Source organism: Gymnoscopelus braueri, assembly GCF_963280865.1.
Source record: "Gymnoscopelus braueri genome assembly, chromosome: 22".
Classification (NCBI taxonomy): Eukaryota; Metazoa; Chordata; class Actinopteri; order Myctophiformes; family Myctophidae; genus Gymnoscopelus; species Gymnoscopelus braueri.
Window position 1 is genome coordinate 21,915,931 of NC_137624.1, and position 25,420 is coordinate 21,941,350.

Consider the following 25,420-nt stretch of genomic DNA (forward strand, 5'->3'; position numbering starts at 1 on the left):
ACTGCTATTTTATCATATCATGCCAATTTGACAAAAACGCTCAATAAAGCTTGCTTTTTTTAACACTTACGAAGAACACATTTTACAACACATTATAAACAACTTACACCCTGTTACTAAGAAGATGCAATACTGCACACTGTATACAAAACTACAACACTCCTATAGATGCTCCTAACGTGAATTTCAATTATCTGTGATGGAGGGTGTTTTTCTTTCCATTGTTGCATGAATGTGATGAAAAACTTCTTTAATCAGAAAAGCCACTGATTAAACTCCAAACAACTGTGCTTTCACGTACCGAATGATGACGGTTAGAGCTCGTTAGCGGACAAAGACCTGCTATAGCAAGTATATTCTATATCTCTCAGGTCATGTTACGCCAGTCATGCAGTCACACAGTTCTGGGCTCGGGTCATCTTTCGGCTTGTGGAACCATTGTTAACGCCTGTGACTACATTTGCAGCAACGCCCCCGCCATTTCTCTCTTGGATGACTTGTAGTAGAGCAACAACACTTGTCCAGTGCAAAACCACAGGGACATACAGTGTACAGTATATCTTTGCAGTGATTCTCAACCTTTTTAATTGCAAGGCCCCCATTTGATACGATTTTATTTCATATATATATCTTCTTCTTTTTTTTTTATCTCTCTGGGACCCAAATCTACACTGCAAAATCCTCAGTGTTATTTTAATCTGAGAGTGTACAATGGAACCAAAAGGCCCCTTATTGGTCCAGAATAGGACAAATTTAGGAACATTTAGTCCCATTTGTACACTCTTTGGAGTTACAGACCCATAAGAGTCCATTTGTTTACTAACTATCCACCCCCCCCCCCCCCCCCCCCCCCCCCCGGACCCCCAAGGACAAATGTTGAAAACCTGTGTATTATTGCATCAATAGGCAGAATTGACAGGTTGACATAGTCACTAGACTATTTGGAAGGTTGCACTTTACACATTACATGCATTATGTTGTATGTATGCAACCATTATGTCTTTCAATATGCTGTATAAAAATATGGCTGTTTTGGCAAGAATGAAACAACAGCCTTGGCACACTGTACTATTCCTTGGGGATCCCTTTACTAGGTTTAAAGAGGTATATGAAGGGAGAAATAACACACAGGCAAGCATGTTCTTGATAGCTCATGATCTTAGAAGGATGTGTCAAACGGGAGTATGACCTAAGAGAAGAAGGTCAGGATAAGCCTCAAGTAGCTGTCCTGGTTTTCCCCAAGAGGCAGCAAATATGAATGACAGTGTTAGGCTCTCTCCTGCTCAGCACTATTCAATATAGCTACTCAGGGACAGCATGTCTTGGACAGAAACCAGCCTTGGAATGTGCATCCCGTCCATTAGTCTAACGAAAAATTAGCATTAGTCTTCCCACAATGAGGTAAACGGGGGTCATGTCAAAGAAAGCAACTCAGGAAAAATATAGGATGCAGCACTATTCAGTTTCAAAGGGGTATTGAAAAGCTTAGCATAGCTGTTTTTCCTCTGATGAATAGCAAAGCAAAGATTTAGAGAGCTTCCATTGAAAAGGAGAACTGGCCAGGAATAGTGAATCACAGGGCAAGTATGCTTCCCCATTCTGACCCTAACTTCCACTTCTCAACGGCCCCACCTGACAGCTAATGGTCATCCAACCGTGAAATGCACAATTCTAACAGGTCTTACATCAACAGCAAAGGCATTTAACACAATGAAAATCACCATTTTAGACTGCTTCATTTTTCTTTTCTTTTCAACAGACTACTTGAATAATAAAATACTATTTTGCAAGAGTATTCTCTAGTTGTGTTAGCGTCTGCTCTGTGTGAAGCATTTTGCCCCCCCCCCCCCCCCTTCAGTTGTGAGGATATTTTCGCCTGTATTATCCTTGGTTGCTGTGACGCCCTCTGTTGGTCTAACTTGTCATTTTTGCTCCACTTCTGACTGTCTTCAAGACACTTACAAAAATGATCCTGCATTGCATGAGAACAAGTGAATCTACTCTAATTATCTGAGATCCCCTCTGGCCTTTCTTTCTTTCTTGATCTACGCTTTACTGTCATCAGTTTCACTCAATCTAATTTACTTTAAGAGAATTCAGGTTTTAGAGCAATAGCCTAAATCTAGACAGTTTGATCAAAGACAAACCCCTGATTTGTACTTGGTTCCACGGTGGTGTCGCGCACTAAAAAATAAAAGATCTATAAGCTCACGACGTGTCACACTGCAACACACTGTGAGCTTGTAGATCGACTATTTTCGGTGTGTGACACCTACGTGAAAGTAAGTATAACTCAGGCTTAAAGAGCTGGCTACTCATTGATGTTATAGTGCCTGCTACAGCTGGCTTGGCCTTTTTATTGTCCCCAGTGCATGCATGGGTGTGGGCAGTAGAAGAAAAAAAACACCCTGATATCTTAAAACATCAAATCCACTGCAAAATCCAAATTGAAAGTGTATAAATGGACCCAGTGGTCCATCTTTACACTCTCTGAGTTCATCAGCACTCAGGATTTTGCAGCGTGTGGTCCAGACTCCAGAATACTGCACAGTTGCAGTTTCCAACCCCCCAGAGACCTTGAGTGAAAACACTGTCTTTAGAAGCCTAATTAAACAAGGCACGTGAATTATTTAAGCCTGGTATATGGATTAGGTGAGACTCTGGAAATAGGATATTTGGGTGATTAGATGTGTTCCATACCAACAGTTTCTTTATCCCACAAATCAATATAATTGACGAGATCAAAATCTCACATAAGATTTTATCTTACCAGCAATGTGTTTGTTTTGTTTTTTCCTATCCAGAATAAAACATACAAGATTACTGTATAGGCTGCTAAACTGATGTCTGTTAAAATCTTCTACATTTTGACAGCAGAAAATGCATATTATAACCAATATATTTTATCCAAATGAATGCACTTCTTAGCATCATCTTAGTGTCAGGGATTAAAAGGATAGTGTTCTGCCTTTCTGCGCTTTATATATGGCTTTTTGGATTATGTACTAATCAAATTAAAAAGAGCAACCTTACTTTGACCTCCAGATGAAACCTTTAGTGTGTGTGTGTGTGTGTGTGTGTGTGTGTGTGTGTGTGTGTGTGTGTGCGTGTGCGCGTGCGCGTGTGTGTGTGTGTGTTTACATCACAAGAGATTGTGATGTAACAAACAGGTATGTCAAGAAATCAGGAATGTATTAATACAGTGCATATAAAATAGGTTATTATATGATGAGAATACACAGGCCCTTATACGGGTCCATTTGGTTACATTTGCACACTGTCAGAGTTCAATTAACACTCAGGATTTTACCGTGTAGATCTTCCCCGTTCCTTCATTAGATATCCCTACAGAGACGTAGAGATGTTCACATTCTCCTCTAACCACTTGAACCCCAGCATCAATATTCTGGGGTGAACATTTGCAAAAAAACTGCCGATCTACAAGCGACGCATTGTGAGCTTGTAGATCGGCTGTTTTTGGTGTAGAGGGCGGGGAAAGGCGTACAGAACCAACTCAGGTCTAAGTGTCTACGGCAGATTTCTCTTTTTGTGACCTTCTTTCCACTTGCATGCAGCTGAACCAAACAGACTGACCCCCATATCAACCCCTGCATTCTCTACACACATTCTATGCATGTCCTTAGGAGTGTTCTCCGTGTGTATGCCTTGTGTGTGCACAAATCGATTCATTAACTCTGATAGCATTATTTATTGGGTTCTGAATGGTCTTGTGTTCAGATTGAGAAGTGTTAAAATGGAGCAACGCAAGCTGAATGACCAAGCAAACTCACTAGTGGACCTTGCTAAGGTAAGCTAGACTAACAGTTTACTGTTAGTTATGGACATTTTGCATTGTACATTAAGGATGGGCATCTAGCTTGAAACGTTGCATTGGTTTGTGTGATGGTATCAAATGCATGCTAATTCATTAGATTAATTTGTTTTGTGTAATGCAATGAAAGTCTACAGGTGTCAAATAAACAGACAGGCTTTTAGTATGGTCATTAACACAAGGTCAAGCTGTGTGATTTAAGTTGTTTTTCGCATTGCCTGACACGTGGATCTATGAGGTTTGCCCTGACTTTCTTCGTTTTGTTTTACAGTGTCAATGACATTATTCATGACAGGTCTCCCTAACAAAATTAACGGGAAGCACAAAACGAGAAAAGAAAAAACCGTCTGGTTCACTAAAACTACGTTTTGTTTCACTTAATGTTGTGTTTGATGTTTGTCTCCAGATGCAATAAACAGAAGTTGACAAACCGTAGGGAAAGATCAGGCAGTGTGCCAGCCTGACACAGCAGAAACTGAGTAACCTGGGCAGGGAGACACACTGTGATCTGATGATTCAGCCAGAAGTAGACAAGAGAAAGGCTGAGTGCAGTGGTGGACAAAGTATATAATCAAGTAAATACTCAAGTATTCAAAAATACAAATTGCGAAGTACATTTCCTTTTTAATATCAATGCATTGCTGTTTGAAAAGGAAATAAATTATATATAAAAACAAATGAAAATAGCAGATCTACAAGCTCACAACGCCTTGCACTGCAACCATTGTGAGCTTGTAGATCGGCTATTTTCACTACATTTGAAATAATACTTAAGTGGTTAATTCAATATATATTTTTTTGTAAGTTTGGTTCCCAAGAGGCCCATCCTAGAAATGTAGTGGAGTCAAAAGTACAATATTTCTATTTGAAATGAACAGTACTCAAGTAAATGTACTTAGTTACTGTCCACCGCTAGCTAAGTGCTTTGACATTCATACGTCCACCGTGATCAAATTGGTTTGAGGCCAACAAGCCATGAAACGTATTAGTTAATATCGCCTAATCCTCCGGCGTTGTAAAACAGCGGCTCTAGTAGGGCTGTGACATTGGATAAAATGACTCATAGCCAGAAGCATCATCATCAGGCCCTTTAATCATTGTCATAATGGCTTCTCACCGTCAGAGGGCAGTATAACATTAAATCATCTCTGAATGCTCCCAGTGGATGAATGAAACCATATAATGGGGCTTAAAATATCTTTGGTAGCCGCATAGCCACTGCAGAGCCCTGTGAAATCGTTCAGATTGCATTGTGTCTCACTAGTTCTCACATTCTGAAGTGTAACATGAGGCGTTTGGTTCTTCATTTAGCTTACCAAAACAATATTGTATTTTCTCAGCATTTTATTTCACACTTGTTAATGCAAATGAGGCTACACACACGCACGCACACACACGCACGCGCACACACACACACACACACACACACACACACACACACACACACACACACACACACACAGTCACGCAGTCACGCACGCACGCACGCACGCGCGCACGCACGCACGCACGCACGCACGCACGCACGCACGCACGCACGCACGCACGCACGCACGCACGCACGCACACACGCACACACACACACACACACACACACATGCAGTACATAGACAAAACAACAACAACTCTGTTGCCTCCTTTACCCATTTTCTTTCATCTCTGTCATCCAGAAACAGTTTGATCGTTCCAGGCAGTGGCTTTGTTGTATGGCTGTGGATCAATATGGTCCTGATATATGCTTGCAGCAGCATTTTCATCCTGTGCTCATTATATATGTTCTTTGTCCATGCTTTACTACCAACAGTACTGACCTGTTCCCTGGGTTGCCTCTATGTTATGGGATTTGTATGTAATGTATTCCAACTTCATTCAATAACTGTTTACAGACGAGGCCCAGACATGAGTTAATCAGCTGCATGTCAGTGTCCAATTAATTTTGCAATGTAATTCTCTATGTCAAAATAGAGAATTATATTGCAGCTGGAAGGCATATTTCTGACTTTGACTTTGACCATATAGTGTTACATGTAGGTTACATGTTTCCGAACATATCTATTACAATTACAATTATAATCTTTGGTGAATCATTCAATTGGTTATCTACTGTACAGTAGGTAAGGTCATGGCTAAGCCTGATTTATACTTCGTCATACGATGATGTTGGGTGCCGAAGAAAGCATGCTTCGTGTTGTGGAGTATGATGGAGTATAAATTAACCATAAGTTGTTTGAATGGCTGTCAACAGCTCGTTTGTCCTCAATGGATCACTGTGATTCAGAAAAGCAACCCATCCCATTACTGCTGCCTCAAATGAGAAGAGGACAAGGTAAGTGATGGATGCCATTGCCCCCAAGGCTATCAGTGATTACTCTCCTAGTGAATAATACCTCACTACCCACCCAGCAGCCTCCCATACTCCCATCTGCCATCTCCTCCTCCTCTTGAGTCAGCAGTCTACAATGTGTGGTCTGGAAATCTTAAAGCATGGATGTACAGTACATAATCAAATACAACAACAGCCTTATCTTGTATTGTTCATTAAAATAATTGAAACGTATCGAGACCGAATATGAACACAACCCTATGTCAACAGGAGTTTATTGTCTCCGCCAGGCCAAAGCCGTGGCAGAGACTATGTTTTGCACCCTGTTCGTCCGTCCGTCCGTCCGTCCGTCCGTCCGTCCGTCCGTCCGTCCGTCCGTCCGTCCGTCCATCCGTTCGTCCGTCCGTCCGTCCGTCCGTCCGTACGTCCGTACGTACGTCCATCTGTCTGCTAGCAGCTAATCTCCGGCAACAAAGGCAACGAAACTGTGCACACACACTCCCTGATGCCAGAGCCAAACCTCTGCCCCACATTTTTCATGTCGGCCTGTTATAGCGCCATCAGGAGGCCAATTTTTGGCCTACAGGTTTTGCCCGAACATCACGCAAATTGGTACACAGTATCTCTATAGTCATGTGATCAACACGGATCTGTCCGATTCTTCATATTCCATCCTGATTGGCTAAGATTGGCTTCCAACGGTTGCAGGATTGGTTCGTTTTGAACAAAATGCCTCAAATCATGAATGCAGCGTGCAATTTTCCGAGAAATTTTGCGCACACATTCCCACTAGGCAGAGGAAAAAAATGAAACTTGACATTTTTCAAATCAGCCCTATTGTGTTTTACCTATAACTGCACCAATCTGCATAAAACTTTGCACGCAAAACTTCTGCCCTGCATTTTTCACATCTGTCTTTTATAGTGCCACTAGGAGGCCGACTTTTGTAAAACATTTTTTTTATATTACTCCTTCAGATTCTGTCCAAAAATCACGCAAATCGGTGCGCAGTATCTCTATAATCATGTGATCAAGACGGAGCTGTCCGATTTTTCATATTCCATCCTGATTGGCTAACATTGGCTTCCAAAGTTTGCAGGATTGGTCCGTTTTGAACACAATGCCTCAAATCATGAACGCAGCGTGCGATTTTTGTGAAATTTTGCACGCACATTCCCACTAGGCAGAGGAAGAAATGCCACCCTTTTCACATTGGCCTGTTATAGCGCCACCAGCAGGTACATTTTTGAACAAAATGCCTCAAATCATGAACGCAGTGTCCGATTGCCGTGAAAGGCCTAGGAAGAAATTGCACCATTTTCACATTGGTGACATTGGTCTATTATAGCGCCACCAGGAGGTGTCAATAACCTACCTGACCTGGCGGAGACCTGTGCTCCGAAGAGCACTTTTTCTAGTTTGTTTTGTTTTCTGTTTTACAAGGTTGGAGGCCCCAGCCTGCATAAAAACCTGTATTTGTTGACAAGCTTTCTTATCAGGCTTTTCTCTCCTGTCTTGTCTCCAACTATGAACTGCCTTTGTTTTCAAGGTTATAACTGTTTTGCTTAAGAATAACTGATATGTCCAAACCATAACTTTACATTCTCCTTTACCCTGCTTTGCTTAGACGGTAAATGATTGCACTTCATAGAATCCCCACTCTGCTTTGAGTAGGGAAGAGGTGAGCAGTTGATGTCAAATTGCAGGTACCAGCATGGAATCCTCCAACCTCCGAGCAGGGTCATTTCTGAACTTCATTCTCAACTATGTATAATGGGTTCTTGAGAGCTGTGCTTATATATTTGACTTTCTTTCCTCCTGTTTTCTGCAGGTGTGCATTCTGAATACATAATTTTTGTTGATAAAGTGTTTTATCTTTGCCAACACTATAGCCAAGAGTGTTCGGATGACTCAGAGCAATTTCATCCCTTTGGGATTAGTCTAGTGAAGTAGTGAAGTACCAGCAAGTACCTTATTCCTACATTTGTCTTTTTGTCTTGAGTAATTGACATAATGCCGTAGAGACCTCCGTCACAGTTCGAAGGCGACAATGCTGAGTGTGTTTCATTTTCCCCCTGTCCCAGACTCAGAACGTCATGTACGACATGATATCAGACCTGAATGACAGAGGAGAGGACATGGAGAAGAGGATCGCCCTCTTGGAGACCAAACTGGAGACCTTGCTGGGGAACTTGCAGGCCTTGCCGGGCTTGATCAGCCAGGTGATCAGCCAGCAGCACAGGGACTTCCTGGAGGTGCAACTCCAGCCGTATAACAAACACAGCCCTGAGCACTCACAGTCAGTGTCCAGACGGAGATCATCCTCCACAGCTCCCCCCACCTCCTCAGAGAGCAGCTAGAGTCCAAGGGGAAGGCCTCCACTGAAGACTTTTGCCATCATATGGCCAAGTTGCATTTATCGTAAAGCCTTATGGTTTCAATATGTATTATCCAAATTCTGATGACAGAATCCAAGGTACCGGGGGACAATGCATTTTAAAAGGATAACTTCATGCTGTTATGTGTTTTTTATTACCTCAAAAGATGTTGTTATCCTTGCTCTGGTGACATGACCATGAATAATGGCGCTTCCCTCAGTAAAAACTAAAAGGCCGATTGATGGTGGCTATGTCAAAGAACTGTACTCCATCTCTATGCAGAGGTAACCTGTTTTAGGTGGCAAGGTTACCAAGTGTGAGAATATTGCACTAAAATAGTGCTTCTAACAGACTTTGTGCTTCTGCTGGCTTGATTCAGATACCGTGTTCCTCAAAGCAAACTGGAAAACCATGCAACCTGTCAGTCAGGGAGCATAACAGCTATTCTTTTGTTGAGGAAAAGTGCTGTGTTTGATGGACTAAACTGAACTGACAACAGAGGGCAGAAGAAGGTTGCTCCTACACACTGTCACTCAGAGATAACTTATAAAGCTTGAAATGAGGAGGAAAAAAAGCATATATCTTTTAGGTTAGAAACAGCATCAAATATAGTGGTTTTCCTTTGCAGAGTACCCCTGTAGAATGACTATTTTTGGGGCAACATTGCAAACAAATTAATCCTCTAGTCAAAATGAATGCATCAAAATCTGTACTTGCACTTACTTTTTAATCAATGCACTTCAATACTGACTGACGTATGATATAACAATACGTTTCTCATTAAAAGAAGAACATTTTAGATGTTTGGGCATGGGTTTATTAGCCTAATTCATCCTTTGCTGTATGACCGTGTAGCTTGTCAAAATAAGTGATTTTCAACATATAAATTTTGAGGCATTATGTCAGTTGAAAAGGTCTGGCCGATATATCCGCCATTATTTTTTACTTTTTTGACGACATCGGTATCTGCAATTAATAATCACTTTCATTCTTTCGTCCCTATATTTGGAAAAGTTTCTAAATTCTCCAACAACAAGTCGCGAGGTGACTCGTTGTGAGCTTGTAGATTGAAAACATTTTAAGGTTTTTAACAGGGCTTGCCTTAAAGGGCAAGACCACTTTGGTAGAGGTCTGGGTTGTGTAGTTACCTTGCCATGGTGTAACTCCAAGGGTGGACAAGAAATAAAAAATAATTGCTCCATTGATTAGAAATTGATAATTCTAAATATGCTCCTCATTGACTTACATTGTACGGTGAAATAGCTCTCAAAGTCACTCTTTTAGCACGTAAACGGACGCAAACAGAGCTGATTCAGAGAATATAGAACATCACCAAACCCAGTACTGTTTGTTTTTTTAATAAAAATGTCAACTTCCTGTTGATTTGACTATTTGAAGATCCGGATCCGGATCCGCGGATCCAGTCCAGGTTTTCTTCTACATAAAAATAGCAAAATCAACAGGAAGTTACAATTTTTATTTAAAAAAAAACCAGTACTGGGTTTGGTGATGTTCTATATTGTCTGAATCAACTTTGTTTGCGTCCGTTTGTGTGCTAAAAGAGTGACTTTGAGAGCTGTTTCAGCATACAATGTAAGTCAATGAGGAGCTGATTTAGAATTTTCAATTTCTAATCTTCAATGGAGCAATTATTTTTGATTTCTTGTCCACCTTTGGAGTTACATAATGGCAAGGTAACTACACAACCCAAACCTCTAACAAAGTGGTCTTACCCTTTAAGTGATAAAATTAAGTACCATTTATGTGTGTATTTTATATTTACTTCATCAAGAATCTGTCAAAACATCAGCCATTGGTTATCTAGGACTCTCCAAAATCAGGATAGGCATCGAACCGAAAAATCTGGCTTCGGTCAGACAGTGACAAGTGACACGGTTGTACGACAAAGTATGAATTAGCCATTATTGTCAATTCTCAAGTTGTGTGGATGAATCCAGTCAAAGCATCACCTTATACCGCTGTCCACTGAAAGCTATTGAATGATCATAGACATTGAGTCCCCTATTTTCTCTCTGTGTCCTACCTCCTGTCCTTCTTGCCTGTGCCATTTATGCTCGCTGTCACCCCAGCCGGGCAACATTAGATGAATTCTGATCAATTACTCACTGAAACCATATCTACCTTTTAAAAAGAAAACGCCTATTTTTATATTCCAATGGGGACAAGCACACCTCCTACACCTACGCAGATAACAATGGGGACAGATTCAGCATTTCTAGCACATGGCTCATTTGTTGGATAGGAGTTAAGACACACAACATGCCTATTAAGTTCTCACGTGAACCTAACTAACCCTATCTAACAATCACATTATACTTACGCTCAGATTATTATTTTTCAAGCAATTGCATCGAATAACACTGTTGATTGAGTTGGAATGTAAAGAAGCGTGGGGTTGAAACCTAAAAGTTGTGTGTGGCCTTTATTAGGTTGTGCATTTTAAGTCAAAAACCAAATAGCAAAAAATTATCGTACTTGTATTTATTCAAATACTCTCCTGGTCTCACACACACAAACACACACACACACACACACACACACACACACACACACACAAATACACATACACGCACGCACGCACGCACGCAGGCACGCACGCAAGCACACACACACACACACACACACACACACACACACACACACATACACACACACACACACACACACACACACACACACACACACACACACACACACACACTGTGTCCTCTTCTCACTGGGATAAATTGTACAGAGTGAAAAGCCCTTATGTGGTCAACATATGGGTTAGTTGTTAACATGTAAACATTTAACATATGCTTATATTTGTTATCACACCCATTGCAAGTTTCTTACGCCTGAATTATACATAGTTGCCACACAGTGGGTGTCACACAGAAATAACCACTCTATAAGCTCACATTGTGTTGCAGTGAGTTTGTAGATCTGCTATTTTCGGTTCGCGTCACCGGTGCGCAACCAAGTATAAATCAGGCAATGGTGCATTGAGTAGGTGAGTGGGCCAGTTGTGTGATGCCTACTTATCTAACCAGCTGTACTAATCTTATTCAACTAATACAACCCACTAACCAACCAACAAGAATCTCAATATCAAGAAGAATGATGGATGTTCAGTGCAGGAATTTCTGCAACATAGAAACCAATGAGAGATTATACTGTATGCGAACAAAATATTAAACAATAAAATTACAATATTTAACAACCTGGGTGCCTCTTTATTGTTGTATGATGTATTCACCTGTCAGTTGCTGCATGAGTGAAACGTGTGTGTGTGTGTGGGGGGGGGGGGGGGGGGGGGGTACACACTTGCACGCTCATACACACCATTGACAGTTTAATATACACCATTGACAGTTTATAGTCAATGGTGTATATGTATCTGTCTATGGTGTATATGTATGTCTAACTTTCTCTTGTTGGTCAGTACAAATTAAATGAAGCAGAGGTATTTTGCTGAACTTTAAACACTACCATCTTTTTATTTTTTTTACATATAACTGGAATGTAATGCTGTAAAAATTATAATAAAGCACATGTGCTATTACACAGAGAAACAGTAGATGGAGGCAAAACAGAGACATGGCTAATGACTAAGTGGCAGGTTATGGACTACCTTTCAATGTAGACACAAATTATCATGTTTTTACATATGGATAAAGTTAATTAATTACCGTGCATTTATTTCCAGGCCAAATAATTTGATCCAATGCACATATAAATCAGATTAATACCACACTTAACTAAAAAGGGTTGTCACAGTAGGCTACTCACATTGCCACCTGTCGTCATGTCATCCTGTGTCTCTAGGATTTCGAATCCACCACGGTGCATCTGGCTAGGCTCTGGCTGCACGGGTGGTGGTGTGTGTGTGTGTGTGTGTGTGTGTGTGTGTGTGTGTGTGTGTGTGTGTGTGTGTGTGTGTGTGTGCGTGCGTGCGTGCGTTAATTACATTTTATTTTATTTTGACACTTCACTTTATTTATTTCATACTAGGTTTAATTATCCTTAACCATTAAGTTAAATTCATTATTTCCGTGGACTTAAAATCTGTTTTAACTTCAACTTCTTTATTGTCACATCACAGGAAAAAAAAGGAAAGAATAGAGATAAAAATGTAAAAGGTATGTAATAATATTATTTATGACACATTACATGGGAGAGGGTTTCAGGACCAGAAACCTGACTGAAATCCCCTTTTTAAGCACATGGCTGTGGCATTCTGTACCCCTGGACAGGGAACATTTTGCAGCAATCCGTTTGACTTGCAGTGAGTTACAGTCATTTGTAACAGGCCTGTTATGGCCTGTTGTGAGTTATTGCTCAAAAAGAAATCAATGTTTCTTTATTGGTTAAGTATTGAAAAAGTCAAAAAAAAAAAAAAAAAACATCCACACACACACACACACACACACACACACACACACACACACACACACACACACACACACACATTGGTGAATGTAGATAAATGGTGAACACATTGAGGACATCTGGTGTACAGGCAGGGGAACACAGGGGGTACAGGCACAGCCATGCCAGTTCTGTATAGTAATTCATAAAGGGAGAAATATTCGCAGATTTTCTTATTTTCACCAATGTCGGTCATAATTCCCTATCCCAGTTTTGTTTTGTAGACCAAGTTAAATATCTATTGCCTTAATGAGCAAAATTTCCACATACAATGCATTCACACCTACAGTATAATAGAAGAGTCCTCATGACTCTGAGGAAGATGCAGTAGCATCGAAACGTCAGTCACTATTTGTACTAGAACCTTAATAAAAGAAAGGCTTTAATTGTACGAGCTGCTCCAGTGTGTTCTCTTCTACAACTACAGTATAATAGCTCAGGAAATCCACACACAGTGGTAACAAACTACCACTGCTCGTGAGGTTGTAGATCAGCTGTTTTCTCTACTGAACAACAACAAAAAAGGATGAATTAAAGGAAGCATTTTTTATGCCCACAATGGGGACTCCAGGGATAATGTGGTTGAAGTACTGTCAGTAGCCAATGTATGGGGCAACATTTTAGAACTTCCATCTGCCATTCTGCTTGTCTTTCCCTGAGGTTAAGATGTGATCATATTCATGCAAGTGGTGTCGCTGGTCAGAACCCAGTTTGTCCTGTATCATAGCATTACAACACTGATCAGTGTTTCAACTAGCCTACACAACCTAAGTAATGTAGCAAAGTCATCCATTTCTAACGAGTCAAACCAACGTCCTAAAGAGAGCAGATATCCAAATTGTTTCCTTATTGATGACCTGCTTGCTCATTTGAGTGAAAGATTCATGTTATGAAAATAAGTAAAATATTACCCAGAGGAAGACCATTTGTCTGCAATGAAACAAAGAGGATGTATTTTGCACACACACACACACACACACACACACACACACACACACACACACACACACACACACACACACACACACACACACACACACACACACACACACACACACACACACACACAGGAGTATTGTCCTCTCCGCAGAGAGGACAATACTCAAAAGATACATAGGCAGGAAGGAAGAGAATGGAACCTAGTGGGTAGGCCTATCTCAGGATATGGGGTACAGTTCAAACAGAAAGCAGTGAAATGGGGCACAGTTCACACAGAAAGCAGTGAGATGGGGTACAGTTCACACAGAAAGCAGTGAGATGGGGTACAGTTCACACAGAAAGCAGTGAGATGGGGCACAGTTCACACAGAAAGCAGTGAGATGGGGCACAGTTCACACAGAAAGCAGTGAGATGGGGCACAGTTCACACAGAAAGCAGTGAGATGGGGCACAGTTCACACAGAAAGCAGCGAGATGGGGCACAGTTCACACAGAAAGCAGTAGTGGAATAGTTGAAGTAGATCATATTACAGAATTTTGTAATTGGCTTTCTTTTTTCCTAACTATGATTTAATATAAATGATTACTCTTATTATTATTATTATTATCATCCTTATGTATTTGTTTGCTAAATTGTGTGAAGTAATCCAGGGACTCATACTCCAGTACAGCAGGTGGCGGTATGCACCTAAAAGTAACAAAAGGATTGCTGCTGTGGCCATTGTTGCCATGTCTGCTCATTATAAGCGACTTTGGGCTTGTTTTTCTGTAAAGTCGCTTGTATGTAAATATTGGTAGTAGTTGCGGGTTATTTTGGGCTTGTTTCCAAAATGTTGTTTAAACCAGTGGTTCTCAAACATTTTCATGAGGGGCGGCCATAGCTGAGTGTTTAGTGAGCCCGCCTAGGGAGCCAGAGGCCCTGGTTGCCCCAGGTACGATTCCAGGCCACGCCAGCATGTGTCGATGAAATGAAATTTGTCCTTGAGCAAGACTCTTAACCCCTAATTGCTCACAGGCCCTCATTGGAAACAAGCCCGCAAGGACTTTCATGAACGTCCTGTTAAAAGGAATTATCCTTCATGTCAAGGGCCCCCCAAAATTAATATGTATTTTTCCTCAATCTGAAAATATTTTGTGCCAGAGACCCCATACCAGATGGTGTTAAAATGTTTCCATTTTTTTTAATACAAGATCTACAAGCTCACAAAGCGTCGAGCTTGTAGATCTGCTATTTTCAAATAGCCAATGCATATCATAAAGTGTTCATGTGGCCGCTTCTTTTGGGCTTGTTTTTCCTAGATCTGGTTGCTTATTTCCCTAACACAATCTGGCAACACCGCTGGCTGTGGCGGTGGCTGATGTGTGCATGCTGGACAACTTTGTCAACTCCCATGTGTACATTGTCACTATATTTCCATAGGTGAAGTCGATCTGACTTTAGAATCTCCGTCAACATGAGTCTACTCGCCAAAATAGCAGATATCGAAAATGAGGTAAGGTAACACAGTACCAAACTAGTGGAAATTCAGACACGTTTTTAGCCATGAATGCTAGCTAGGATTAGCCTAACCATTATTAGCTATGGATCGCCACGACGGGCGCGTCATGGATGAACTTCAACCTGTTTTTTGCACTTTCTCCATTTTGTTAAACGTTCAGACTTCAGACTACAAATATAAAGTGCTTACCCCATGGCCACAGATGTTACAATTATGTATGGGCCCGCATAAGTACTCGTATCTACAATATTGTTCAATAAAAAGTATTTTAATCCGATCGGTGGCCATTTTCTCCGAAAGTTCTCCGCATGCTTTCAACTACGCGACCCTATCGATTTGGAGGTGTATTGCACTCTGGTACATAATAACTATGAGGAAAATGGCCGCCGATAGGATTAAAATGCTTTTTATTGAACAATACGGAAGACACGGGTACTTATGTACCCGCCCGAAGTGAATTGTAATATCCGTGGCCATGGGGTAAGCACTTTATATTTGAAATTTGAACGTTTATGTAGATGTAAGGGCTGTGTGAATGGAGAGTGCAAAAAACTGTTGAAGTTTTGTCTCGACTGCCATGATACATTAGCCTGGTAAACCCTCCCTCCGGAAATCTCATTTCTATTTGATTCTCCTGAAATCAAATGGAAATAAGATTTCCGGAGGGAGGGTTTACCAGGCTAATGATACATATGACTGCCATGTTTCAGGGCTAGCCTAACCATTGCCTGCTCACGGGGCCTGAGTACTGTTATCAGTAACAGTACTGCTCTAACCACATTTCTTTGAATGTTTGTTACATTAAATAAGGTAATATACACACATTCCCTTATTAATTTGTCGTTGGCAGTTACATTATATTTAAGCCACTGACTGTGTTGACGTCTGAGTTGACCTCGCACCACCAGGCTTTCTGCATTCCCTGTGGAAACTGCACACACATACCGTTTCCGTGTCCGTTCTAGACCGGATCTGCATTTTGCTAAAGTGAATTGATCCCAGTCTACATCAGAGTGTCAACCAACCAAGCTGTTAGTTTCTGTCTCTGGTTAGATGACCAACCCAAACCAGCTGTCAATTCTAACTATATTTTCGTTGATGAGGAGAAAGATTATCTGTCATAGGCTAACGTTTGTATGGCTAAAGTCGCTTGTAGCCATACCAATTCCCTCTCATTCAAACTGTCTTGATTATCATACCAACATATGTACTGTAATGTTACAAGTTAAATTTTTGATTAACCACTTAAATCCTAAATAGGCCTACTTTGTCCCACAACAAACCGCAAAAAAACAGCCGATCTCATCTACAAGCTTGCATCGTGACGAGTTGAGGTTGTACAGTAGATCTGCTATATTGGCGGAATTGTGGATTTACCTTTTTTTCTTTTTTTTTGCCCCAAAATAGGGAGTCCAGGGTAAATGTTAATGTAGTTAAAGTCCTGTAAAAAATATATGAGGCAAAACGTCAGTACCACTACCCCTCTCCCATTCTGCTTTCTTTCCCTGGCTGAGACTGAGACAGAGATTAATTTGGTAGATAATATGTCGGCTCTTATAATTTACGAATGATTCAAAGACACACAGACAATTGTTTTCTCTGTGGAAGGATGATCAGAGAGCTAATCTCTTTCAATTTTATTGGTAGATGGCCAGGACTCAAAAGAACAAGGCCACAGCCCATCACATGGGTCTCCTCAAAGCACGTCTTGCTAAACTGAGAAGAGAACTCATCACACCAAAAGGAGGCACTGGTGGTGGAACTGGAGAGGGTGAGACCATTTGTTTTCATTTCTACCTTGTGTATTGGGGCTTGTCCGTAATATACTATAGTGTTGAGCACTCGGTAGCACTTGTTTTGTCTAATTATTGTGAGTTATCTTTCCTTCTATCTAGGTTTCGATGTGGCAAAAACGGGGGATGCCCGTATTGGGTTTGTTGGGTTCCCTTCAGTGGGGAAGTCCACCCTGTTGAGCAATCTGGCAGGTGTATACTCTGAGGTAGCAGCTTACGAATTCACCACCCTTACAACTGTGCCTGGAGTGATTCGCTACAAAGGTGCCAAAATTCAGGTACAATCTTCTGTTCGCACATTCAAAACAATAAGCTATAAATTGGCCATGTTTTTGCGTGGATGCTTACTTATTCATTTGTTTTCTTAGCTCCTGGATCTCCCAGGAATCATTGAAGGGGCCAAGGATGGCAAGGGCAGAGGGCGACAGGTCATTGCCGGTGAGTAATATCAAGTGATTCTTCTGCAAGGACTGTAAAGTCAACTCTGCAATGTTGTCAGCACATGGACTACAAAGGGAAATAGTTTTTAACAAGTGGTGTTACTGTGTCCCCTTCTTATGTCTCCCTCAGTGGCTCGAACCTGCAATTTAATCCTTATTGTGCTCGATGTCCTAAAGCCTCTTGGTCATAAGAAGCTAATAGAACATGAGTTGGAAGGCTTTGGCATCCGACTCAACAAACAACCACCCAACATTGGCTACAAGAAGAAGGACAAAGGAGGCATCAACTTCACGGCCACAGTACGCCTGACTACAGATCTACAGCACTACAGATCATAATTGAACTCCTTCACATTTAAATGTTTTCTCTTATGACACTCCCTTTTCTGAAGCCTGATTTTTTTTTGTTGTGCACGTTGTGTCACATGTGGAAAATGGCAGATCTATGAGCTCACAACACGTTACATCGCATTGTGCTTATAGGTATGCTATTTTTGGCACGTGACAACCTTTGTGCAGCTAAGTATAAATCAGGCTTTAATATAAGTTAACCACTTTAACCCCAGCATGACTATTCTGGGGGGAATATTCGCCAAAAATAGCGGATCTACAAGCTCAAAATGCGTCGCGTTGTAAGCTTGTAGATCAGCAGTTTTTGGCGGAGAGATTTGGTGTAGACGGAAAAAAAGAGGTCCAAGTACAGTTGTAACGCAGGTCGAATAGAGGGTTTAAGTGGTTAAGCATAACCCTGTCTTGTATTGACTGGGATTCTACCCGTTTCTCGTCTTCAATTTCTAGTGTGCACAGACTGAGCTTGATGCTGAAACAGTGAAGTCTATCCTGGCAGAGTACAAGATCCACAATGCTGACATCACTCTTCGCAGCGATTCTACGGCTGATGACCTCATTGATTGTGTGGAAGGGAACAGGTATGCAGCCAAGCAACCAAAGATGGTTACAAGATACATTTGGTGTCTTCCTGGACCCAAACTTCTAAGAATACATTATGAATTAACTAACCACTTAAGCCCTATGTAAGAAATAGTCGCCGTTGTGAGCTTGTAAATGTGCTATTTCCAGTGTTTCTTAAGGTTTTAATATTGTATGGAATTTGAGTTTTAGCAGATCGACAAGCTCACGCACACACACGTGGTGTGTGCGTTACATAGGTGCATGCATTTGTGGGGGGTGATTAGCTTACTCATGCAAGCAACAGGCCTCTTGCATTCTACAAGTGACCTTTTTCTTAACTGGTGTGCCTCTCACCTGGACTGAAGTCCTTAAGAGAATATCAGGGGCGACATGGTGGCTGAATGGTTAGGCTGCATACCACATGGGCTCTAATGCCTGACGGCAAGTCCCCAGTTTTATTACCCACTGGCCGGCTGCATGTCACTCCCCTACTCTCTCGTTGTTTCCTGTCTCTACACTATCAAATATCAAATAAAGGCTCAGAAAAATAACTTAAGAAAGTGCTCATCACTAAGGAAGCATTTAAACAGAAAGTAAAGATCCAGCATTGTATGTCTGTTTGACTAATTACAAATGTACACTTACTGTAAGTCAATTTATGAAAAGGTGGTTGTTGCTAGTAAATAACATAAGGGAGTGTGATATTTGATATGTATTAATTCATTATTGTTTGGTAGTGTACCGGTACCCATTTGTTTCCTTAATCTGACTGAATATGTTTAACAGACATTAGGATTTGAAATGCACTCCGGAGTGAAATCACTTGGCTCACACCACTTTGCCTTTTTGTCCAACAGGGTCTACGTCCCATGCATTTATGTGCTCAACAAAATTGACCAGATTTCTATTGAGGAACTTGACATCATCTACAAGGTTCCCCACTGCGTGCCCATCTCGGCCCACTCTCGCTGGAACTTTGACGACCTGCTGGAAAAGATGTGGGACTACCTAAAGCTAGTGCGCATGTAAGTATGGTGTAACCAACAATCACTAGGGTTATCAATGAGAGACAAGAAAAGAGGCCGACCTTTGTCACTGCTCAGTGGAGGGTGTTGAACGGGAGGTGTGGGACAGAGGTGCTACGTTCTCCCCACTGGCAGATGAGCCAGTAGAGTACAGTAGCAGTGGCAACACAGAAATGTGTGGTGGAGGGTGAATTGGGGGTACAACAACATAATTGGTTACTCTAAACAAAAAAGAGAAAGTTATGAAGCCATTGAAAATCGTTAGAGCTGCAATCTGTAACTTTGTCCTCACCGGGGGTTTCGAAACGCTGGTCTTCCATGTGAGAGACCAAACATCTGCCGCTCAGTCAAGAGGCAATCCCCGCTTGACTAGGGGAGAGATTTTGCACTCATGAGCTTCAGGCAATGCTACTTATGAAACAGTAGGTTTCATATCTGACACCAGGGTCTACATTTCTCAATGGAATTGTAGAGGCCACCTCCAATCACTGCAGATGTGCTAGTTATATTGTATTAACATATGCTACCATACAGATTGGTTAAATGAATGTGGTATTCATTGAAGTTAGTTCTGGATTGCAGCTTTGATTAAAGTGCCCTGTTAATACTACAGAACCAGGAATTATATTCCACTTTGGTTTGTTTTGTTTAGAATTGGGTAATCGGCACAGTAAAACAGTACAGTGAACATGTCAGTGATTATGTATGCGTGTTCTTTTCCAGTTACACCAAACCCAAAGGTCAGCTTCCTGACTACACCTCTCCAGTTGTACTCCCTGATGAACATACAGCGGTGGAAGACTTTTGCAACAAGATTCACAAAAATCTCCTCAAAGAATTCAAATAGTGAGTGTCATTGCTTTTCATAGAATTTGTGTACTATTTAAAAGCAATTCCCTCTCTTTAGATATTGTATTCATACAAAATACCAGCCCTAGATTTACATTTTTTGCTAAGTATAAAATATGGTTTAAGTGTGACATATAACTAAACCATACTACTACTAGCCTGAGTAGAACACACTTGAAGACTTACCGTTGCAGATGCCAATTCATATTCTTTCCTTTCCTTACAGTGCACTAGTGTGGGGCGCATCTGTGAAACACAACCCACAAAAAGTGGGAAAAGACCATATCATGGACGATGAGGATGTTATCCAGCTGGTGAAGAAGTAGATGAAGAGTTGATCTTTTGCATGGCCTCTTTATTAAAAGGTGTCATCAGCAATTACCAAATCCACAACCATGTCCATGAGAATAATGGTGCCATGTGGTTCCCAGTGTGTTTGTATTTGAGGGAAGAAGAAGAGAAAAAAAGAATGCGATTGCCATTTAATTAAGATCTTAAGTACTTAAAGCTGCAATCCGTAAGTTTCATGTCCTACCCAGGATTTCAATCTGGGTCTTCATGTGGCCGACCAAACCTCCTCCAAGAAGAAATCCCTTCTTGGCCAGGGGAGATGTTGCTTATGCGCTTCAGGCAGTACTATTTGTCAACCAGTAGGTGTTCTACCCACCAGGGTCTAAAGAGTAGGGAGACCACCTACAACCATTGCAGATGTACTAGTCATATTGTATTCATATAATCTACCATACAGATTGATTTAAATGTATCAATAAGTTCCAGATTGCAGCTTTATCTGTGAAAGGTTCACAACCAGTTTTAAACAGTTAGCCCTGACATTAATAAAAGTACAATAAAACAAGCTTGCAGTTTCATTGTCTTTCAAATTATTTTATTTAACGTATATTCATGTCCAATTTTGTTAAAGGGCTAGACCATTTTGGTAGAGGTTTGGGTCGTGTAGTTACCTTGCCATGATGTAACTCCAAAGGTGGGCATGAAAAAAAATGGATAATTAAAAGATATGTTCTTCATGGACTCATATTACAGTATAGTACAGTACAATGAAGATGCTCAGGAGCTCTTTTAGTCCATAAATGAAATTAAGTTGATTCTGACAATATAGAACATCAATCCAGTACTAATTTTCATTAATTAATTAACTTAATGTTGATGTAGCTATTTTTATTAGGAAGAAAACCCGGACTGGATCTTCAAATAGTCAAATGAACAGGAATTTGACATTTTTATTTAAAAAAGAAATTGCACCGGGTGTGATTGTCAAAATCAACTGTTTAAGTTCGTTTATGGGCTAAAAGAGCTCCTGAGCCTCTTCACTGTACAATGGAAGTCCGTATTGGATTATTAATTTCTAATCTTTGATGGAGCAATCATTTTAGATTTCTTGTCATGGCAAGGTAACTACACAATCCAAACCTTTACCAAAGTGGTCTAGCTCTTAACATACAACTAAGCCCAAGCAATGTAAGATTTTATAATTTTCCTTTCAAGATGATTTAACCACTTAAAGTTAAATCCCAAGGGTTCGTTTCCCAAGCATCCCTATTTTGGGCATATAATCGCACATTCAGCGGAAATAGATCTACAAGCTCAACGCGTTACAATGTGCTGTGAATTTGTAGATCTTTTTTAGGTGGGGGATAAGGAGAGATCCCTGGGGATCCTCGTCAATGAAATATAGGGTTTAAGTGGTTAATGAAAAATGCGGTTCGACATAATAGTATGAGGAAAAGATGAAATGTGGTTTGACATAGTATGAGGAAAAGATACATTATAAAGTCACCTTTTTCATCAGTTGAGTAGATACTAGTCTTGTCTCTGGCCCAGAAATGCCCCAATACTGGGCAAGAGTCTGGTCATCTCACTGGCTCAGAAAAGGCTTCATTTGAAATGCTAGTCTACTACTATACCCCCATGGTCTGCCATAGTGATTTATATGACATTGATGATGAAGGCAGTCACTCAGCCTGGTAGAGTGGTAGCCCAGCGCAGCCCATCCCCTCTCTCTAGTGGGGGACGGTCACTCAGGTTAATCAGTTCATTCACTCAGACACAGTCTGGGGACATCCGAGTCCAGCTGTTCACAAGTAACTACCCAGGACCCGTGGTGCAAAATGAATAGCATTTCATCAGAAGCCATTGTGGGCTTTAAGGGTAATTCAGACCACTGCGATTTTTCTCTGCAACGTTGTAATGCTTCCGTTTATCTCCCGTTGTACGACATAGTTCAGCACCAGAAATATAAGATCTACAAGCTTGGATACAAGGCTTTGTGAGCGTGTAGATAAGCTATTTGTGTCCCCCCCACGACACCGCCATGCGTCCAAGTTTAAATCGGTCTTATAACGGTTTCATCTCGTCATGAATCTTTGGTCCGAACTAGGATGGCTGTGTTATCTGTGTCTGTGTTGTAACCTGCTGTAGTAAACGTATTTTGTACGTCATTTTGTGTCCGATTACTCAATATTGGTCAGTCATTCCAGAGGGCACCGCCATACATGAAGGAGATATATGTTGTAAGGCTGGGAATTTCAATGCAAAGTGTTTTATCAAGCCAAAACAGAAAAAGTATGCAATATACAATTTTATATGTATACAGAATACATAGCATAGATACAATATTGCAAGCCATATAATGCTATCTGAAGGTCGTAAGGATTTATTTAAACAGCATTGCAATTAATAGGGTGCTCATGTGGCACGTTTTTATGCTGACACTCCATCAGATATGACAACCTATAGTGTAATATTGAAAAGAAGTCATATTAACCCTAACCCATCTAATATAGTCAAATAGATATGGACATGAGTAGAGTGACCCATGGGCAAAAGAAAATGTGTTTCATAGAATATCAGCCACAATGGTAAAATTGATCAGTGATGACCTGTACTTTACAGTAAATGAAAATAAATAGACCATAGGCTATAAGCTGTTATGCGTACAATTATGCGGGGATACCATATCTGCATTTCCAGCAGAGATATAACTAAAAAATACATGTTGTTCAGTGTGTTGAGTCAGAACATTTTTAAATAACTTTTTTTATTGCTGCAAACATCGGATGAACATTTATGCTCATTGGCTCCTTAATTGTATGTAGTTAATAGTTGTTAATATTTCTACCCTGCATTTCTATTTATATACAAATGTATCTAATTTGATTTCCATTTGCAATCATTTTAGTTAATCATAAGAGTGGAAGAAAGACGACACACTGTCAGCACTTACCTCAACACTATAATGGTAAGAGGATGCTATCTACTATGTATTTGATGCAATAGTCTGCAGTTCTCTTTGAGACAGAATGCCTGATTTCAGGAAAAGCTGCAGTGGTTGAGAGTAGTGTACTGTATGTATGTCCAGTGGCAACAGGACCGACACTGCTCAGGCCCCGCCTCTCCCCCACCTCCTTTCCCCCTGTAAATTATAGCAGCACTTTAGCTAATGAAAGAGTTGAAGACCGCACACTAATAAAAGCCATTAAGTGAATAAAGCACTTCCCCCTCTAACGAAATTAAAGAATCTGCCGCTTTGGAGAGGGAGGACTCTGTATTAATATTTATGAAATGCGGAACCAGAACCCCCCCGCCCCAAACCTGAGGCCAATCCCACCCAGTCAAAGTACTTCTTGCCTGTCCACCTATCCCAAGAATGACCAACCCCCTCCTAACTTGAAAGAGGGGCGGAGGGTAGAGACTTTGAGGGTTCCGGAGAAGACGCAGTCAGGACAGTCTGTCTCAAATAGAGGACGCCGGTGGATCCCCGAGAAGAAGCTCAGAGCATCCACTCTTTTTCACCACTTTTGAATCTGCTCCACCATGGTGCACACATCGCACCAAGTCTAGTTTCTGTCTGGAGAGACTAGGTGTGTGGAAGTGACTTTCCAAAGACACCAGTTGGAGTGTGTCATAGACTGAATTAAGGTATGGTTCAAATGTGTCTTTAAATTAATGCTTTCTTGGGATGGTATGTGTTTCTTAGTCACAGGAACATGTAAAAACTCCTCCAATATCTGTCAACCAAATTTTGGTTGAACGTATTGGAGTTTTTTTTTCAGTCAGGCACCTTTTAGACCAGCGGACGAAGTATCCCAGCGATCTGAAGGATTCTGATGTGATCCTTCATCTGACTGATCTGGAGGGTGTAATAAATGGTAAGATGTACACGTTTGAGCGTGAGCTAAAAATACAAGCTTCAAGTTTTGGAGGTCCATCAAAAAACGAACGAAACCGAGGTAAGAGAGCATAACCATGTGTCCATGTGCAAAACCCATAATACCATTCTATCAGTTCATGCATCATCCTGAAACATCCCCATTACCCCCAAAAACAAAACTGTCCATTTTCACCATTCCATTTTTGTACCACTAATAATCCATTAATCCCTTTGTGCCACAACAAATCTAGACTTCCTTTGTGTGGTATATGCATATTTATCTAATTCATCCCACAAAGTGGCTCAGTTGCCAAAGACTTAAGTTGATTATCACACCATGCCTTCTAATTTTAGCAAGATGTCCCTGGGGGATCTAGAAATGAGTGGCAGTAACAAGATTGCCAAACCTTTTCAAGGGACTTCCCTTATGGCTCTTTCAACTGAGAGCATCCTGACTCTTGACATTGAGTCCAGTGACCGTTAACAGGGTTAGGAGAAGGATGTCAGGAATGGTTTTGTCTCTGTTCAAATTAGATCTCAAATCTTAAAAGATGGACTACAGTAATATAGATTTAACTGTTATTCTTTAGTCCGTTTGAGTGATTAGACACAAAGACTCTTTTTGCGAGGCTATTAGAAGAAAAATAGTGGGCAACTGTATTCTCTAAGAATCTCTGGGTTTTCAATAAGACAACCATTATATCACCGAAATTCTATTTCCATTGATTGGTTGGGGAAAAATGCCCAATGCACTGATGGTGTACTAATTTGATCAAGAAGTCCATCCTTATGGCTCGAGTGAAACCATTCCATCAGAATTTTGAATATT

The 25,420-nt window shown here is 40.9% G+C and overlaps 2 protein-coding genes across 4 annotated transcripts in view; both read left to right on the forward strand.

The window, feature by feature from the left end:
* Positions 1-9,364, forward strand: part of kcnn2 (potassium calcium-activated channel subfamily N member 2) — a gene marked incomplete at its 5' end in the record, with an annotated part of 30,030 nt that extends 20,666 nt beyond the window's left edge. For all 3 annotated transcript variants that reach the window (XM_080420475.1, XM_080420476.1, XM_080420477.1), the window contains 2 exons: positions 3,739-3,808; positions 8,240-9,364. In XM_080420475.1, the coding sequence (XP_080276601.1) occupies positions 3,739-3,808; positions 8,240-8,515 (346 nt within the window). In that variant the 3' untranslated portion in view covers positions 8,516-9,364. The remainder of the gene's footprint in view (positions 1-3,738; positions 3,809-8,239) is intronic.
* A 5,876-nt stretch (positions 9,365-15,240) lies between these two features.
* Positions 15,241-21,276, forward strand: drg1 (developmentally regulated GTP binding protein 1). The gene is made up of 9 exons (XM_080420495.1): positions 15,241-15,395; positions 17,049-17,172; positions 17,297-17,472; positions 17,563-17,632; positions 17,765-17,934; positions 18,433-18,563; positions 19,404-19,571; positions 20,295-20,417; positions 20,647-21,276. The coding sequence occupies exons 1-9, from the start codon at positions 15,357-15,359 to the stop codon at positions 20,744-20,746; spliced, it is 1,101 nt and encodes a 366-aa protein (XP_080276621.1). The 5' UTR covers positions 15,241-15,356; the 3' UTR covers positions 20,747-21,276.
* The last annotated feature ends 4,144 nt before the right edge of the window (positions 21,277-25,420 follow it).

Bases quoted from the DNA above. Each gene is read 5' to 3' on its own strand.
- drg1 (XM_080420495.1), top strand. From the start codon at position 15,357: ATGAGTCTACTCGCCAAAATAGCAGATATCGAAAATGAG. The intron at 17,935-18,432 runs GTACGCCTGACT...TTCAATTTCTAG, and splicing joins GCATCAACTTCACGGCCACA to TGTGCACAGACTGAGCTTGA. The intron at 18,564-19,403 runs GTATGCAGCCAA...TTTGTCCAACAG, and splicing joins GATTGTGTGGAAGGGAACAG to GGTCTACGTCCCATGCATTT.